At 40.7% G+C, this 19,263-nt stretch overlaps 1 protein-coding gene across 2 annotated transcripts in view; it reads left to right on the top strand.

Moving 5' to 3' along the window:
* Window positions 1-19,263, top strand: part of LOC109419190 (band 7 protein AGAP004871) — a 177,170-nt gene that overhangs the window by 38,305 nt on the left and 119,602 nt on the right. Inside the window, exon 2 of one of the 2 annotated variants that reach the window (XM_029867153.2) lies at window positions 6,021-6,053. The exons of the other annotated variant lie outside the window; for it this stretch is intronic. Within the exon in view, the coding sequence (XP_029723013.1) occupies window positions 6,021-6,053 (33 nt within the window). The remainder of the gene's footprint in view (window positions 1-6,020; window positions 6,054-19,263) is intronic. 2 annotated transcript variants of the gene reach the window in all.

The raw sequence follows: 19,263 nt of genomic DNA, 5'->3' as shown, positions 1-19,263 counted from the left end.
CTGATCTTTGTAATAAAACTACATACTCCCTGAAGTGCAGAATGCGATAAACCTTTCAACTTTATTCTCACACCTTTGGTCCTTGAGAAATTCGCATGGCCCATGATCGGTGGTTGGGAACCACTAAAGTTAGCAAAACTGTTAAATTATTGATTGTAGTTAAATAACTTATAACCTTTTCACAGGTTAGGCACTTTGTGATGTCGATCTTCACAAACTAATTATAAAACTGAAAAAAAAACACGCACTTATTCCCAAATAGCGCTCCCACCAAGTTACGCTCCCCCAATTTACGCTCCCCCCGTTTTGAGCGTAAATTGGGGTTTTAGTGTATTTGGTATGGGGAAGATGTCCGGAATCCAAAAATGTCGACCAGAATTTCCAAGATGGCGTCTCAAAATTTAAGATAGCAGCTGTCTATTGGAGGTTTAGGCTCTAAAATCATGAAATGTGGTTATATTTGATGTGTAGAAGATATCCGGTCCGGAGTCCAAAAATGGCGACCGGAATATCCATGATGGCGGCCTAAAATCCAAGATGGCGGCTCTAAATTCTAGATGGCGGTTGTTTAATGGAGTTTTAGACTCTAAAATCATGCAATATTGGTATATCTGGTATGAGGAAAAAGTCTGGATTCCAAAAATGACAACCAGAATATCCAAGATGGCGGCTGAAAATACAAGATACCGGCTTTTCCATAAGGAATTGAGACTCAAACATCAGAACTTCTGGTGCCATGAAATGGATTTTTGTTAAACGTATGGATGCGCGATATCCATCAACATGTCACTTGGGTTTCGTTAAAATGGGGTTTCAAAAATGTTTCAAAAACATTTTTTTTCGAAACGGGTAAGAAAAAAAATAAGAAACTGCCTTAGCTTGTGTATTTATGACACCACTGGTTGTTAGTAATCGACCAGCTTCGGATGGGTTTCATCCACTTTATATTATGCTTATTTACACGTTCAACCCTAGTAACACTACTGAACCCCGCCTCAATTTATGTCAATGTGCATTGCTGGTATTAGCGAACAAAATGAACTGTATTCTCTTCGCAAGGCTATTGCGTCGAACCCCTTCGCAAGGAAGCTTCATGGCACAGCATCGTTACAATTTACCATGGCTTTTCTCGGATAGAGGAAAAAATGCTACGTTTAGTATAAAAATCTGCAGGATGGCGCTAACCGGGCGTCGGCATCTTTATTCATAAGTTACGACGACGCTACACTAGTGAGCTGATGAATCTATCCAATCCGGCATTGGCATCTTTACTGGGGTACTTAAACTAAGGTCCCATCTCTGCAAAACACTTGTAAATGAATCGCTCATACCCAGTTTGTCGTCGTGATTGAGTCTAGCTGAGGGCCATTCCCTGGCAGCATGTCACTCAAGTCAATGTTGGCTGGCTAGTACCTACTTTTCCCCGCTGTCTGTTCCTTTCGGTGGAAACTCACTAAAACTTATCTCTCCATCGCATCGCATCGCATCGCATCATCAGACGACGGCGGCGGTGGTGGTGGCGGCCGTTGCAAAAAAAGTGCGCCATCAAAAGGCGAGTTCCACCAGACCGTATCTTTGGTTGCAATCGGCAAAAATTGAAGGCCGCGTGCCAACTAGGGTCGTAGTTGTACAGCTGCTGGCGACGATACAAAATCACTTCCCAAAAAACACAAAAACTAGCGACAACGACAGCGCGAGCGAGCGAGCAAAAATATAAAATCTATTGAGAAAATTGGATTCTGCTGTCACATGAACAAAGCCCGGCTGCTGGAAAAGCGCGCGCGGAAAGTCAGTGCCAGTGCCAAACTGAACGGATGTGAGGGGAAAAACCAGCTGGAGGAAAAGTGTATCGCAGTCGCCGCCGCCGGGCTACAGGAAGAGAATTAATTGGATAAGTTCGAAAGTTTTATTTAGTTTCGGCTTACATGCTGGTAATTGTTGACAGATAGTTGAGCATGGTCCAGCTGCTAGAGTTCTCGGGATGCCGAATGCAGAGCGGTGTATTGAAACAAAAGCATGATGTTTCTGTTTGTACATTGTGAAACAAGGTTCAGTGACATTTATCTAGTAATCTGTTCGCTTTTTTCAATTAGATTTAACACGTTGTACGTCTTCGTGTACTTTCATATTAGTTCTAAGTGGTTTATTGGTCAAAGTACATTGGAGACATTGTGATAGGCCTTTTTCATCATCATAGCGCCACTTTCATGCTTCAAAAGCCCTGCTCTGTATACGTAGCTGAGCTAACGGCTTTATACTACACCTTAGAGGACATTCGCACTATTCCACCTGAGCACTACTTCATTTTTACCGACAGTCTAAGTTCTCTGGAGGCTGTTCGGTCAATGAAACGGATGAAGCACTCAGCGTACTTCCTGAATGGAATACGCCAAGTATTGAGTGCTTTGACCAAACGCTCATACACCATCACCATAGCTTGGGTCCCTTCATATTGCTCTATTCCGGGTAATGAGGAAGCGGACTCACTGGCAAAAGTGGGCGCTGGCGAAGGCGATATTTACGAGCGTCAAATCGCCTTCGACGAAATTTTTGCATTGGCCCGTCAGGAGATCTTGATCAGCTGGCAACACAAATGGAGAGATGGGTAGATGGTTACACTCCATTATTCCACAGGTGTTGAAGAAGCCATGGTTCAAAGGGTTGGATTTAGGCCGCGATTTCATTCGTGTAATGTGTCGGCTGATGTTCAACCACTATTTTTGAACGCACATACCTTCCGTATGGGGCTCTCAGAAAGCAATCTCAGTGTCTGTGGAGTGGCTTACCAGAATATCGAATATGTCGTGTGGGGATGCAATGAGTATCGTGAGGTCAGATCTGCGCTACATGAAAATCTCCGGGTCCGAGGAAAACAACAGCAATCCGTTAGAGAAGTGTTGGTGGAACTTTATTTGGAATTCCTGAATCTCATATAGCATATGGGTCCATATAGCCGAGGCGGTAAACGCACGGGTATTCAGCATGACCATGCTGAGGGTGACGGGTTCGATTCTCGGTCGGTCCAGGATCTTTTCGTAAAGGAAATTTCCTTGACTTCCTTGGGCATAGAGTATCTTCGTGCCTGGCACACGATATTGGCAGAGGAGGTTCTCAGTTAAAAACTGTGGAAGTGCTCATTGAACACTAAGCTGAGAAGCAGGCTTTGTCCCAGTGAGGACGTTACGCCAAAGAGAAGAGAGAGAGAATCTCATATATCAGTTTTTGAAACGTGTTGATGTCAGAGTTTGATGTAGTACGTTCCTTGTTTACGTTGTCCGCCTCTTGGTTTTGCTGTTCACCCCTGTCTGTCGCTGTCCCCTTCCGTTTGTCCTCTTCTTGTCGTCGTCCCTTTCTTTGGTTCCGTTACAGATCAGGACATTTTGTCCCATCAATGTTTTTAGTATAAGTTAGCAAATAATGCAGTTTAACCTTTTGGAGCCGATTTTTTTCGCCGCTGTCGACGCAACCTCGCTGGTGTCGAACACGTTTGTTATGCTCGGTTTCATCGCCGAGGTCATATATGACCCCTTCGGCTCCAAAGGGTTAAGACCCCTAAATCCCTCCTTCCCATTTTTTTTCTATCCCTAACCTCGAAACAGCCGTTAGTACTACGGCTTCCCAAACTAACATAGCATTAAGGCAGTAAATATTGTAAAATGTTAAAATATTGTAAAAAAAAACAACAAATGATTTCGGCTCAGTTATACCGAATGATGGCCATTGCCAAAAACCGTTAAACTGAAAGTGATTTCGAAGTCATATACCAAAAACGACACAATAAGGGACAGTTACAGTTAGACAAAACAATTGACAAAAAACGATAGTAATTATTTCCCCCCTGAGAAAGACACTATCCCCGTGCCGAAACGTCGGGTGAGTAAAACAACATGTTTTTTTAAATCCCAAGACTGCGTAGCCGTTAATCAAGAGAGTCAACCATACAGTCGTATTTCAATAGGAAAATCCGCATTTATCCATTCCTAACCGTCGCTAATCACTGCTAACTGAGTGGCAGTTAGACGCGGTTAACGACGGTTGGCAACGGATAAATGCGGATTTTACCGGTTAGCAACCCAAGTAGCACACATGTCACAAAGAAGTGTCGACAGCACAGGTTTTTGATTACACAGGAGCTACATTCATGTAATTCTAACTCAAATGCAGAATAATTTGAAAATGACTCCTATACAACCAAAAACCTGCGCTATCAACACTTCTTTGTGACATGTGTGCTACTTGGGAAAGGAAGTGTCATTCTCCCTGTTATTGTCGAACGACATTCGGCCAAGCAGCATTCGGTCAAATGGAATACGGTCAAATGGAGCTCGGTCAAACAGCATTCGGCCAGATGACCCGGAACCGTTTCGGGGGTTTCATGGTACTAAGTTGTTGTTTAACCTTTATGTGTCCGACAAACTTTTTTTCTTTTTTCTACACGGTGCTTTTTAAATGGGTACTGGATACCCTGTCGGCCACATAAGCGTAAACTGGATTTCTGGAGGTTCAAGGATTTCTGATGTTTCCTATAGGAATTCCGAGGTGTTTTATGTAAGTTTCACAGAGGCATATGAGATGCAAAAGGTATGTACGCTTCAGTCATTTCAAGATCATTCCAAAGGATCTCCAGAGTTTTAGAAGCATTTCAGGAACATTGTAGAGCGATTTAGAGCGTGGGGTTTCTGGAAAACTAAAAGGTGTTTTATGGCTTTCAGATGGGGTTTCATGGGGTTTTTGTTTTAGAAAGGATTTCAGAGGTGTTTTAGTAGCGTTACAAGGAATTTTTTATACGGCCCTGGATTTTCCAGAACCCCTCTGAAACGCTTTTTAAGCCTCTCTAACATGACTCTTTAACCTTCTAAAACCCCTGAAATGCTCTCCATATCTTCGAAACCCTCCTAAATTTCGTTAATCTCTCTAAGATCTCGCGAAGTCTTGAGTCCTCCCCTAAAAAGCCCCTGAAAACCCTTCGAACCACCCTGAAAACTACATGGAACCCCCTTAACCTTTGGGGTCGGTATGACCATATATGACCCCGGTCAGAACAACCGTATTCGAGGACAGCGAGGTTACTGCAACAACGACAAAACGATCCGACTCCTGAGATCAAACGCCCATGGAGCTCCCTGAATCCCCATAACACTCTTTTAAATATTCTTAAAAACCCGCTTAAACTCCTTTGAAATCATTTGAAATCCCTTGAACGCCCTTCAAACGTTCATAAATCTTTTCGTACCTAACCCCTGAAACGCTTTTATTATGAAACCATCTAGCAGCCTTTGAAATACCCTGAAAATTCTTGAAACTTTCAAGTAGCTCTTTGGCTTGTTCCTGAAACCCCTGAAATGTCACTAAAACGCACTAAACGCACTGAAGCTCCACTTCCTAGTAATATTTGGCGAATTCGGGTCGCACTTCTAACAACACACCTTCAAAAGGTACTTATAATATCTCCTAGAGATTTCTCCTGGAGTTTCGTTAACCACTCTTTCCTTCTGAGTTTTCTCGAAGAAATTCTGCTATGCTTAATGAATAAGACATGTTTGTGGAGATTTATTTTTCAGGGATTCCTGGGGTTCCTACAAAGAATTCTACACAGATTTCTGTTGGAAATTTTCCAAGAATTCCTCCCGGATGGCATCCAGATGTTCCTTGTGTAGGTACTTTAGACATTCCCTGTACATACTGTACCTCCACCTTTGATTTATCTAAAAGTTTCCAGTAAAATTTCCCTTGTAGTTTCTTCCGAGATTTCTTCTGAAATCCTTCCTTTTATGGATTGGAAATTAAAATTCATTCCAAGAGTTAGGTCGGAGAATTTTTTTGAAAACACTTACGTAAAGCTTCAAAAACACATCAGATATGGTTGAGTTTTCTGGCACATGTTCAAATTACAATATATTTTCCCTACAAATCAGAAAAAATATCGCTTTTCGAAAGCTGCGCGTGATTGTTTGTTAGCTATAATTATTTCCCAGAATACTACAATGCGCTGAACACTTTCTAATTTCTTTTTCCAACAGACTCAACCCGGATATGGGGCTGCTGGAATGATGGTAAGTTAGCACTTTTACTTACTCTACCATTGAAATTTGATTTGTAACAGCAGAAAAGGTGTTTGTTTTGCTTGTCTTGAGTTCTCATTTGATTCAAAATCGTGTTTCTTCGAAATTTTTCAATTAACTAGAGTGAATATAACAAAGATAACCTTATATAATTTTTGGGATCTTGGAAAATTTGTCATATTACCCAATTATGATGCACCACTTTGTCCCAGCTTAGTTTAATTATGTAAATTCCATCCAACACAACACTCGGTACAACTTTAATATCCTCCCAAGTTTCCATTTATCCTCAGGCAAAAATTCCTGACTGCCCCGTGCCCCCACGCCCCATGCCCATGTTCCCAGAGAATTTCTATACTGAACCCGACCAAACCGGGGCGCAGCAAAATAGTTTTACCTAAAAGGTCTCTGCATCCTAATCTGCTTATATTGGAGGAGCTTTAGCAGCAGCATCATCGGCACACAATCTTTTGCGACAACGCATCGTCGTCGGTCGTTGGCGCGAGCCTTAACCGGAGGGGCTTTTGGGCTGCTGATAAAGTTGCTTTGTTTTTATACTCTGGGGGAGATCAGTCTAAAATGTGCTGGTGGTCTCTTCCGTTACATCCATTCAAACCTAACTGAACCGAACACAATGCAACGAAGTTCATGGATGGTGAAAATCGATGTTAAAGTTTGTAGTGCAAGGAATGGGCTTCAACTAGGTTTGAGCTTGAAAAGGCCAAGATTTGGCCTACATTGTTAATGAACAGTGCTTCATAGGTGCAGACCGATGAACCCACAACAGTGCATTTGATTCCAACTCCCCTTATTGTCCTTTCAGTCCTCGCACGCCATAGTTGGGCAGGGATGATAGCAAAGCATAACATCAGCTACAGCAGCCTCCTAAATTGAAGCGAGAAGTTTGTTTTCGGCTTTCAGCAGTTTGCCAAGCAGCCGACATATTTTGTATTTTATTACCCATTCGACATTCCAAGATATCGCATACTGGGGAAGTGCAGGGACAGCAAGCTAGGATGGAGCTCTATAAAGTACAAACACGTAGGCTTGGGCTTAGGGTACGGCTTAAGGGCTTAACTTGATTCTTGTCGTGCGAGATAGTGTTAACCTTTATGATGGGTTGATGGGACAGGTATTTTTTTTTCCTTTTCGCACTCAAATCTATATAAAATATTTTTCTCAATTTTTTCAGTTATGAGCCCCGAAACTCATATGACTTAGTTAAGGTTAAGCATCGTTTCTTTTCACTTCCAAAAGATTTCTTTGCATTTAAGTTCCGCTCGTTTCATCGTTTGTTTTTGGTGGGCTTCTCATCACCGAAAAAACAACATCAATTCAAAACTTCCGGTCGCCAGCTTTAGACTGCGAGCACCGCATCGCAAGAAAAACCTGACTGGAAAATGCATTCCAAAGCAAGTAGTACAAAGTGCGAGGCAAGCAGACAGGCAGGGTTGGTCTTTTAGCACCAATGATGATGTCCATCTCTATAGGTTTTAGGCTAGACTTTGCTAGAACCTGCTTGCATCTTGGGTAACCTTCTGCACAATTCATCGAACGTGCTCCGGAAGCACTGACTGCCGCCTGTCTCGGTGCCCGATGCCAATCTCGAGAGACAAGCAAAACGATATGCCTTCCCGACTGGGAAGGGAAAACAAAATTTAAACTGTACTTACTTTATAAATATTTATGCGACATTTTCTTTGCCCGATGACCCCAAAATATCGTGCATTAGAGATGCTGCGCAACAGCTGTCACATTTTCAGTAGCAGTTCAGTTGCTAATTCAGGACAATTTGGCATTTGAACTGCTATGATAGAGCAGTAAACAGGTGGAATGTAGATGTAATGCTAAAATATGGCTTGCTTAAATGCTTTTTGGTTATCTGGATTTATTTCAGAATTTCATACTGAACCATTCTAAATTTCATAATTATTTTAATATGTTGTCGAAAGTCTTTCTGTGGAACACTTCAAAGAAAAAACAAAAACCGTTTTACCTGAACAAAATGCTCTCTAGGGTAAAAACGATTTCTCTATATTCCTGGAAAACTTCTCACTGGAGAATGTTTCGTTCGATCAAAAGTTTTTGGCAATAATTCATAGAATTTCCTCGGCAACTTTTATTTGCAAATTATTAGTCGATTTGGATTACTTTTCGAAATCCCTAACTAATTCCTTCAGAATTTGATCATTTCTTCGGTATCTCATCGGCAACTTCCTAACATATCAAACTTCTTCGGTATTATGACTGTAAATTTTTCAGAAAATCTTTCGACACATCCTTTGAAAATTTCATCGTTAATAACTTTGAAATCATCTTTGCCAATTCCTGTAGAACTTTATTTGGTAATGAGTGCAATCAGTTTCATACCTTTTAATTTCGCCCTGTTTTGCTTATTTCGGCAATGCTTCTGACAATTCATTCGATAATTAATCAAAGATTTCCCGCAAACTACTTTGAAAATGCCGTCGGCAATTTCTTCTGCATTTGTTTCGGTATTTTCTTTCGTCACAATTTTTTTATTTATTTATGTTGTTTTGAATTCCTTCAACAATTTATGAGAGGAATCTTTAAGCAATTCTTTTGTGAATTCTTTTTAGAACGCCATGATTTTTTTCAGGGCAAAATCTACGCTTCACACAAATTTCTAAATTTTTGTATGAACAAAAGTCTACGGACGGGGAGGAGGGTCTGAGATAGCTTCTCAAAAACAATTCGCTCTCACTTGTAGTTTGTGGGCCAAAACGCGAGTATGCTGTGGATTGGCATCTATGCCGAAGGAGGGATGGATTTGTGTAAACATGAGTGTTCATGGTGTGGCTTCGGAGTCAATTTGGCTTTCTATTCCGCAGAATCGTACTTGATCTTTGGCTTGGTTGGTTAAAGCGCCGGTCTAGCGAATACGGAGTCGTGGCATCGAATCCCACTAAAACGCATTTTTGTTTCACAAATTTCATCTGTCGATTTGTTAATTAACAACATTCTGTACATTCTTATTACAAGTTTTTACGAGCAATCATCAAAGAAATAGCTAAATCTCCATCCAAAGGAATTACAAATAAAAAAATTAAAACAAAAAAAAGGATTTTTTTTTATTTCTAAGTATAGGGAAATTTATATAACTTCGGCAGTTTTGTTCTCTTCGTCATTTAACAGCTTACACAAAATAAATCGAACTTTTTCATATTTTTCACAGTGTACGTAATGGCAAAACATTTTGAAAGCACACAAATTCACTTGTACCGGAAGTTGTGCTGAAATTACCCATTATGCTCCGATTCCCACATGTAAGATGTTATCGTAATGTTCACATAAATGTGATTCCTCCCATGGGCAGCAAGAAGTCTTTACCATTCGGCCCTAATTCTCTTATATTACTGCTGTTTTACAACAGTTTTCTCGCAAATAAATATTCTGCACAATCAAAACAGATTCCCGGACTCAGCCAAATCTTTAATTTGTTTCGCAGTAAAAGATGAAATATGTTAGTTGATTCTCACTGCCATGTGCAGCATAGTTGCCTTATACTAACCCTTATTAACTTAGGATAACTGTGCTACACACGCCGGTTTAGTAAAACGATTTCCAAATACAAATTTTCAAAATTGTTGAAATGTCGGAAAAATGATGGTTTGCTGATTGCTATGGCTTGTCCAGATTCCGGAGAAAGTGTTGATATCCCGATTATCAAGTGCTATAATAATTTGAAATACAGTGGGGACCCGATTTTGTCAGCCCCCGATTTTGTCTACCCCCGATATTGTCAGCTATCGAAAGATTCCAGCTAAAATATTCCAGCTCTCTCTCTCTCTTCTTGGCGTAACGTTCCAACTGGGGCACAGCCTGCTCCTCAGCTTAGCATTTTATGAAAACTTTTACAATTTTTAATCGAGATCCCCCACAGCCAATGTTTATTTTGCATTTATACATATATCGTGTGGTAATCATGAAGATATTTTATACACAAGATAGTTAAGGAGAAACTTCAAAGAATACAAACATGGCTGCCACAATGGCCGACTTGGTCCCCTACTCACGTTTTCAAGAGCACCAATCTTGAACATTTGTAAACAAATGCTCTCGATTTGTAAAAGCTGCCTCTTTTTGGAAGTGAGCAAAGCCAGGAAAAACAAGTGCGGCTTGGCTCGATGCTTTGTGTGTCGGATTTGTGCCTCTAAAGTTTGTATGAAAAATTGCGATGGGATTTCTTGATGTTTCACCTTAAGAAAATGTCGATTATGAAATGAATTTTTAGCTAATCAGGTATCAAACTCGTCACCCTCAGCATGGTTTTGCTGATTGCACGTTACCACATCGGCTACGTTTTAAGCCCACGTATTCTTCTAGGTATTCTAGGTTTACATGTTTGGATTGATCCAGATAGGCTAACATTTGAAAGGGGCGCAACAACCATTTCGAATTTTTGCTTCTCCCTTCCTTCTGAGCACATGGCCAATTTTGCATGTAATCTCTGATCAGTAACAGATAGAGCAGACTCCGTTCTATCTTATAACGGGACAAGTTTGCAAAAATAAATTTAAATATGCCTAGACGGGATGGAAGATGTTGAGACATGTAATGGTTGCTCCGCCCTTTTTATTATGAGATTTATATTGTAGATTTCCTGCTTGGCATGCTTAAACAATTGCTGTGATAATTATTTTCATTAGAAACCCTTAAGTAATTCGAGATGGGATTCCACCAAAAATTCTTGCTGCGATTCCTTCAAGATCTTTTGCGTGGTTTCTTGTAAGAATTTTTGCTGGTATTTCTCCAAGAATTCCGCCGGCAATTTTTAAAGGAATCCTACGAGAATTTTATAACTATTCATTAAAGTGTGTCTCTTTAAGATTTTCTCAGGCATTCCTCCTGTGATTTACTTAAGCTTTTCTTGAGACTTGTTCCGGAACTCCTGCTAGGATTCCTCTAAAAGTTTTGCTGATATTCTGACAGCATTTTTGCTCAAAAATTTTCTACATGAACTCCTACAACGATGTATCCAGGGGTTTCTCCAAGGATTTCTCCAATAATTCCTCCTACAATTGCTACGTGGACTTATCCAGGGATTTCCTTGCGATTCTTTTAAGACATCCTGCTGGCATTTCTACATACATATTTGTTTGGATAGTCCTGGAACTTCTGCTGGAGTTCCTCCAAAAAATTTTCTGGAAATTTCTATAAGAACCTTTTCAGATATTTCCCTAAGAATTGTTCATGCATTCTTCCTATGATACCCCCAGGTTGACGAACACCTGTTGAGACTTCTTCAGAAATTCTTGCTGGTATTCCTGTAGGACTTCATCCAGTAATTTATACAGGAACTCCTCTAGTGATGTATTCAGAGAATTCTGTAGATACTTTTGCAATAATTCCTATATGAATTACTGCGTGCTCTAGTCCATGATCAAAAAACTGGTCGCAGAGATGGAAATACCCGACACAAAAAAAAAATAGTCCATGAATAAATCTACGGAAGGCATAAATTTCCCAAATGGAAGAGAACGTGCCCCTAGAACCAACGTACTGATGAATAAATCAAGCGATTTTCCTAGGAATTTTTTCAAAAATTTCTCTTAGGATTCCTTCAGGGATCCTTTCAAGAATTTCGTAAAATGTTCCTCTATTAATGCTTTAGCAATTACTCATACAAGAATTCCTCTAGAGATTTCACTATGATTCCTCTGTTAGATTTCCCAATTGAGCATCCATAGGATTTCCCGGGGGTTCCGCTTCAGATTTTTCCAGGGTTACCTCTTGGTATTTCTTTACGAAGATCCCTTGGTATTGCTTCTGAAATTCCTTTAGAAAATTTTGTTGGAAACTCTTCTAGAATTCATGCTAGAATTTTACAATTCATTTCTGCTATGGTTTCTCCTTAAACTGCTCCAGATATTTCCCCAATACTTTTTTCCAGGAATTCCTCCATGGATTTCTCGAGGAAATTTCTTCAAAGATTGCAATAGGGATTCTAAAGAAATGTCTCTAGAGATTTCTACGGAGATTGCACTAAGGTTTCTTTCCGAAATTACTTAACCCTTTGGAGCCGAATTTTTTTGCTAGTGCTGCCGCAACCGCGCTGGTGTGGAACACGTTTGTTATGCTCGGTTTCATCGCCGGGGTCATATTGACCCCTTCGGCTCCAAAGGGTTAAGGGATTTATCCGAAGCTCCTGTAAAGGTTTATATCCTCTGGTAGTTTCTCTAAAAATTTCCCCGAACATTTCTTCAAAGATTTCTCGAGAGACTCGAGATAAGGCTCTGGAAATTAAAGTGGAAAGGCATAGGAAACGTAGCCAATTCGGACAGTATGAGTGTCTGTACTTGTCAATCAGATGTTGGTTCATTTTCGCTCGTTGACAGCTAAAGTAAGATGTTATTATTTAAACTGCGCTATCCAGTGTCAACTGTCTTCTGTAGACCACAATTACTAAGCTAGGAGAAGGCTGTGTCCCAGTGGGGATGTTATGACAAGAAGAAAAAGAAATAAAAGATGTAATAGTTCTGCTGTAAAATAGCACTGAATGTTAACTTTGAAAAAAATACCATTTTTTTTCGGTGCCCTTAACACCCTTTCGATTTTTATACCACAAAAGGTTCGTTCAAATATTACGTAACGCAAAATTTGAGAATTTTGGACCCTAACCGCTATCTCTTCGCCGCGTAACTATTTTTGAAAGAGAAATTTTTAAATTTTGTATGAATCGTAACACAGCTGGACCCCCCCTAATTGGCGTTACGTAATATTTGAACGAACCCAAAGCAGACCCTCAACACCTATCTCCGTCTCTGATGTGCTCAGAACAATTTTTCATGAATAAAAAAATGTCCCGATTTTGTCAGGTACCCGATTTTGTCAGCCCAAAATGCTACCAGGGGCTGACAAAATCGGGTCCTTACTGTATTCTTGAGCCACAGTTGTTCGGTTTATGTATTTCGTCTAAATATTTATAAATACGGGCTTTTTGAGTCACAGCGCATGTCATATTTTGCCTCGATACCCTTTAATTTCACTGGAAGAAGATGAACCAGCCTCGGGCTGAAAATCTCTCTAATAAAGCTAATAATAATAATTCACTGGAAACATGATTTTTTTTCATATGTTCCTGAAGAAGTTAGGATCTTTCAAGTCGTTGTTTCGGAAAATTGTCCTAAAACTACTTCTGTAATGCTTACAGTAGCTTACAGTGTTTTCTCCCATAGTCCCTTTCCAGATTCCTCAAAGAGTTCATTTTGGTATGTCTCATGGAGTTTTGCTGCAATCTCAGAAGAAATTTCTAAATAAAGCGAAGAGAAACTTCTGGAGAAATCCCATACGGATTCTCGAAGGGATCTCAGAACGAATTCCTGAATGATCTTCTGAAGGAATCCTAGAAGTAGGTCTAGATGTCTCAGACAAAACTAATGAAAACTTCTAGGAGATACCAGCAAAAATATATTGATAAATCCCACAAGAAATTTCAGAAAATTTCCAGAGGGAACTTCAGGAGCAATCTTCGAAAAAAAAATCTTGCAAAACCTTCTTGAGGAATCCTGGAAAATTGTTCCAAGAAGAAAATCTACGAGAAGTTGAAGTTCCTTGAGGAATAGCTGAATGACTTTCTGGGGAAATTTGGAAAGAAAATAAAATTTGGTGACATCCCATAAGAAACTGTTGGAAGGAATCTAGAATAGACTCTAATAATAATACTAGAAGCAAGTCTAGGAGACATCACAGAAATGTTTTTGAGGGATCTTATAATAACCGTTTAAGGAATTACATCAAAAACATTTGGATGAATCCCAGAATGCATTTATGAAAAAACTAACTTGCATAGAACTTCTCCAGGAGAAACTCCAAAGCTCTATGAGAAACCTCAGAAGGAACTCTTCAAGTGCCTCATGAAAGAAAAACTTCTTGAAGAAGCTTTTAAAATATTTTGAAAATATCTCAGAGCATCCTTGGAGTTATTAAATAAATTCCAGTACAATCTCCAGAAGATACCCCGAAAGGAAACCCTTGAAGATTTCCAGAAAACATTCTGGAGAAATACCAGGACAAAGTCCCCGATGAATCACAGGCAGGGATGCAATATATACAGATTTATCTGTATAATACTGATTTTTGAGCATACGTACCGATTTCTTTTTATATGAAATACAGATTTTTGGGCAAGGGGGGCTTTTTTGTATGGGATACAACTATTGAACTTCTGAAAAAAAATCTCGGTTGGAACTGTAACAAGAATAGTTAAAAAAAAAGTCCGGAAATAATCCTAGAAAGGAACTCTTGTGGAATATAAGAAGGATCTAATGAAGGTGCTATAAATAGAAAATAATTCTGGAGCGGTTCCAGAATATGTGTCTGAACAATCCCTTAATAATCTCCAATAGATATCCCAGAAGGCATTACTATCGGAACCGGTTATTGAAGTTCTGTAGAAATGCCAGGAGAAATTCTAGAGAATTTTCAGAAGAAATCAATTAAAAATGTCAGAAGGAGCTTCAATAGGAATATCAGAAAAAAATCAAAAAGCAAACCCCTTGAAGATTCTCAGAAAGGCTTTCAGGGAAAATATTTTATATTTTTTTATTATCTTTATTAAAGAGACTTTCAGCCCGTGGCTGGTTCATCTATTCAGGGAAAATATTTGGGAATATTTCTAGAAGATTTCCACAACGAAATCCTGAAAAAAATACCAGAAAAAAACTCCAGAACCCCAAAAAAGCTTCTAGAGGAATCTTAGTAACCAACCTTTTCGGGTTTATAAACAATAAACAGTAATAATAGTCAATAAAGAGCATACTAGTTCTATGATAGCATTAAATAAGCATGCAAGGCGAATAATAGTGCCTAGTGGTAACTTGGGACTTATGGAGAAATTCCACAAAAAAAATCCTGGGGAATCCTAGAAAGAATACCTAAAAAAATAAATCCAGGAGACATCTTAAAAAAGTTCCAGAAAAATCTCAGAAAAGAATTGAATTCTTGTTAGGACTTTCTTTAAGAATCCCAGAAGACGCTGCGGCTGCGAGTATACACAATCCACCTTAACATAATGTGGAATTGGTTAGTATACTTTGAAGTAAATATTATGCTTACAGGTAAAATAATAAAAAATATTAACGAAATTATTATAAAATCGAAAAAAGCTTAAATGCATATCACAGCGCTTTTGGTTTTTTTCGACACATTCACATTTCTCCCCTCATATCGGAGTTCCATCGGTACTTTGCTCTCGGCAGCAGTTTTCCACATTGCACCCGACTGCTGCGCTAGCTGGATGGAAGTTCAACGTTGGGAATGGAAGGCCACATGAGCCGTAATATCCCATGGGAATGACGACGAACCAAGCCAGCCAAGTAAGCCAAAACAGAGCGCCAACATTGTACCGACGACGACGAAGACGGCGGCGGTTGAGCAAAACCCTCCCGAAAGACCATGCCGACTCGACCCGTACGCGCCAGCCAGCCAACCAACCATCCGACCGACATAACACACCAGATGCCAGATAAAGGAGGCAGCGAGCCTTACGGAAATCAAGAGGAACGAGCACTGCCGCCGCCACCAACGACGATGTTTGTAGGTTCCTTCTTTATGCCACCATCGCATCAGTTCGATAATAGGTGGGACGAGTAAATATCTACCTAGTAGCTAGCAGCCCCAGAGTCCGACTTGGATGCGAATCAATTGTGGAAGTTTATTAGGTGAAGAGTCGCATTTGGGTAAATCCGATGGAAATCCGATTTCGATTAAGTGAATTAATGATGATTCGCAGTGTGGCCGTTCGGTCCCATGTAAAGAGGCGAGCATCCCTAAGACGATTGTTATGGAAAGGACTCGCAAGCAAGGAGTGCGATTTCCGTGCGAGCAGCTTGGACGACTTACTTATGCCAGAGCACACACAACATCGCGCTTACCAAGTGGCACTTTATCGTTGTGCTGTGCTGACTGTGGGAAAGCTCGGTGCAAACCCGACTTAGAGGATGTCACTGAATTGAGATGTTTTCATCTTCATTGAAAGATTTTCATTCTGGGCGATTGCCAGCCATCGCCTTGACCTGTGACCAGGTCAAATTTCTGTCGACTTGCTTGATTTCGTTGTTGAGGCTGCTCAGCCATGAGCCTCTGGGTCTGCCTCTGCTGATATGCTCTGCTGGGTTCCAGTCTAACGCTTGCTTGCAAATTTCGTTTCCGCCCTTGCATAGAGTGTGGCCGACGCACTTCCACTTTCGCTCCCGAATTTCTGTCGCTATTCGCTTTTGATGACATCGACGATGGAGCTCCACGTTGGAGATCCAATTGTGAGGCCTTACCTTACCTTACCGATCAGGCCAAGGCCGGGGTGGCCTCTGCTGTACATAGTAGCCGTCTCCATTCTACTCGGTCCAGTGAGTCTCCAGTTCCGCACTCTGCGAAGGGCCCGCAGATTGTTCTCCATTTGATCGACCCACCTAGCTCGCTGTGCACTACGTCTTCTTGTACCGATCGGATGACTCTCGAGAACCATTTTAGTCGGGTTTCTATCCGACATCCTGATGACGTGACCCGCCCACCATAGCCTCCCGATTTTCGCGGTATGGACGATGGATAGTTCTCTTAGCAGCTGATGCAGCTCGTGGTTCATTCGCCTTCTCCAAGTCCCGTCTTCCATCTGCACTCCAAGGGCGCGTTGGTCCTCTACACGTAGGGTCCATGTTTCGTGCCCATAGATTGTGAGACCACCATGCACGAATTATATACCGCAGGCATCTATTGATGAAGACCTGCAGCTGTTGAGTGTTCTCCACTAATACACACCAGGTTTCACTGTCGTATAGTAGCACACATTTCACGTTCAAGTTGAAAATTCGGATTTTGGTTTGTCAACTAATCTGGTTGTTTTTCCATACATTTCTTAAACTCGCAAAAGTAGCCCTCGCCTTCTTGATCCGTGTACCTATGTCGATCTTGGTGCCGCCATCGGCCGCCATTTGGCTACCAAGATATTGAAAGCTTTCAACATTATCCCTTGATTGCCCAGCTACCGTAAAGCTGGAAGGGTTGACCGTGTTCGATTTGGTCTTGTTGACGTTGATGGTAAGACCTGCTGCTGAGAAGCGATTGGCAAGATCATCGAGCTTGCTCTGCATATAAGAAGTCTATTAGATGCTCCATGTTAATGGGCTGCCAAAGCAATCCACGATTTGCTTCACGGTCAATCGCACCTACCAGGATCTCGTCGCTTACGATGAGGAACAGTAGCGGTGATAGTATACATCCTTGCCTCACTCCAGCAACGACCCGAATGCGATCGGACAGAACACCGTTATGCAGTAGTCTGCACCAAATGCTCTGTACTGTACTTAAATGAGGCCGATAATTTTCTCAGAGAGACCCTTGCGTCTGAGGGCTTTCTCGGCATATCCTCCAGAAATGCCGTAAAAACCAGGTCAAAACGCATCACCTTTTCATCTACTTCGTTTTTTGGGCTAAAATAGTAATTATTTATTTTTAGTATGGAAAATACCCAAAAACTCATCTAACTCAAATTTTCCCCGATAGAATATTTTCAAATTTTGCATTTATACATTACAGCCGAAATTCTAACATTTTATGAAGAAAAATCCGAGGTACATGAAATTTCGATAATAATCGAAATTTTGACACCTTGCGGTGTGCAGAAAAGCGTTAGGATCCAGTTCATTCGAATCTGGCTGGAGACTACGACAAGGTGATGGACTTTGCTTCCTACTATTCAACATCGCCCTCGGAGGTGTTATGCGACGAGCCGGGGTACGATCTTCACGAAATTCGGCCAATTTGTCTGTTTTGCGGATGACATGGATATTATGACTAGAGCACCGTTCCAAAGGGTGCAGAACTGTACACCCGCTAGAAAAGTGAAGCAGCAAAGGTCGGACTGGTGGTGAATGCGGTTAAGACAAAGTACATGCTGGTAGGTGGGACTGAACTAGACAGGCCAGGCCTTGGTAGCAATGTTACGATAGACGGGGATACTTTCGATGTGGTAGATGATTCGTCCTACTACCGGCTCCAGCAAAAACTTCGATCAAAAAAGATTCACCCCGCATCAAATGTACCATGTACAAAACGCTAATAAGAGCGGTGGTCCTCAATGGACTCAAGACATGGACCATGCTCGAGGAGCAGCTGCAAGCACTCGGAGTTTTTGAGTGTCGCGTGCTATGAACGATCTTCGGCGGCGTACAGGATAACGGGGTGTGGCGGAGAAGGATGAACCACGAGCTCGCTGCACTCTATGGTGAACCCAACATCCTGAAAGTGGCTAAAGCTGCACGGATACGATGGGCAGGGCATGTTGCAAGAATGCTGGACAACAACAATGCAAAGTTGGTGTTTGCTAACCATCCGGTTGTCACAAGAAGGCGTGGAGTGTAGAGAGTACGATGAGCGGACTCAGTGGAGCGTGATCTGGTAAACGTTGGTTGGGCGTAACCGATGTTGAAGAACTGCAGCTACAAATCGAGTATTATAGCGGCAAATTGTGATTCAGTTTTATCATGAATTTGATGTTGAACTCAATAAATGAAAAAATGAAGTTCCTGGAATTGTAGGTATACTCTCAATATTTCTCAAACATTTTTTTTCAGAGTCTTGTTTTTTTTTCTGAAATTACGTTAAGAATCTTTGCCATTATTTATTTAGGAGATCTTCTACAGGAACGTCAGGAAGTTCTCCAACAAGTAGTTCAGGGTTTTCTAAATAAATTTCTATAGAAATTCTTCAAAAATTCTTAGGTCATAATGTATTTCAAGGATTGTTATAGGAGTACAGCTTCAGAATTTTCTCCAAAAAATCATAGCAGGAATTTATCTTACATATCTTTCACTGCTTAAACCATCTTTTTCATTAGGGTGATTTTTTTTACCCAAACCGTACACTGCATCATCAAGCTGCTGCCAATGTGATGCAAATAGAAGGTACAATCAACCTAGTTATCAGTTTTGGCATTTATCTGGACATTTATTTTGAAGTTTCTTCATTAAGGCTTTAACGAATTTATCAGCAACTTGATTCAGGTGCTGGTTTCTACTTGAATGTATATTGGAGTTTTTTGTATCAGTAACTCATTTAGGAATTTCTTCACAAAATTTTTGAACTCTTCTAGGAAATAACCTAAGAGATTCTCAGAAATTCTAGGGAAGTCTCGTATTGAATTCTTTTTTTATATTCTATTAAAAATTTACCAGGAATTTCTTAA

This window comes from Aedes albopictus, chromosome 3, assembly GCF_035046485.1.
Source record: "Aedes albopictus strain Foshan chromosome 3, AalbF5, whole genome shotgun sequence".
Lineage (NCBI taxonomy): Eukaryota > Metazoa > Arthropoda > Insecta > Diptera > Culicidae > Aedes > Aedes albopictus.
Note: the sequence above shows the minus strand (reverse complement) of the source record. Positions and strands in the feature narration are given on the sequence as shown.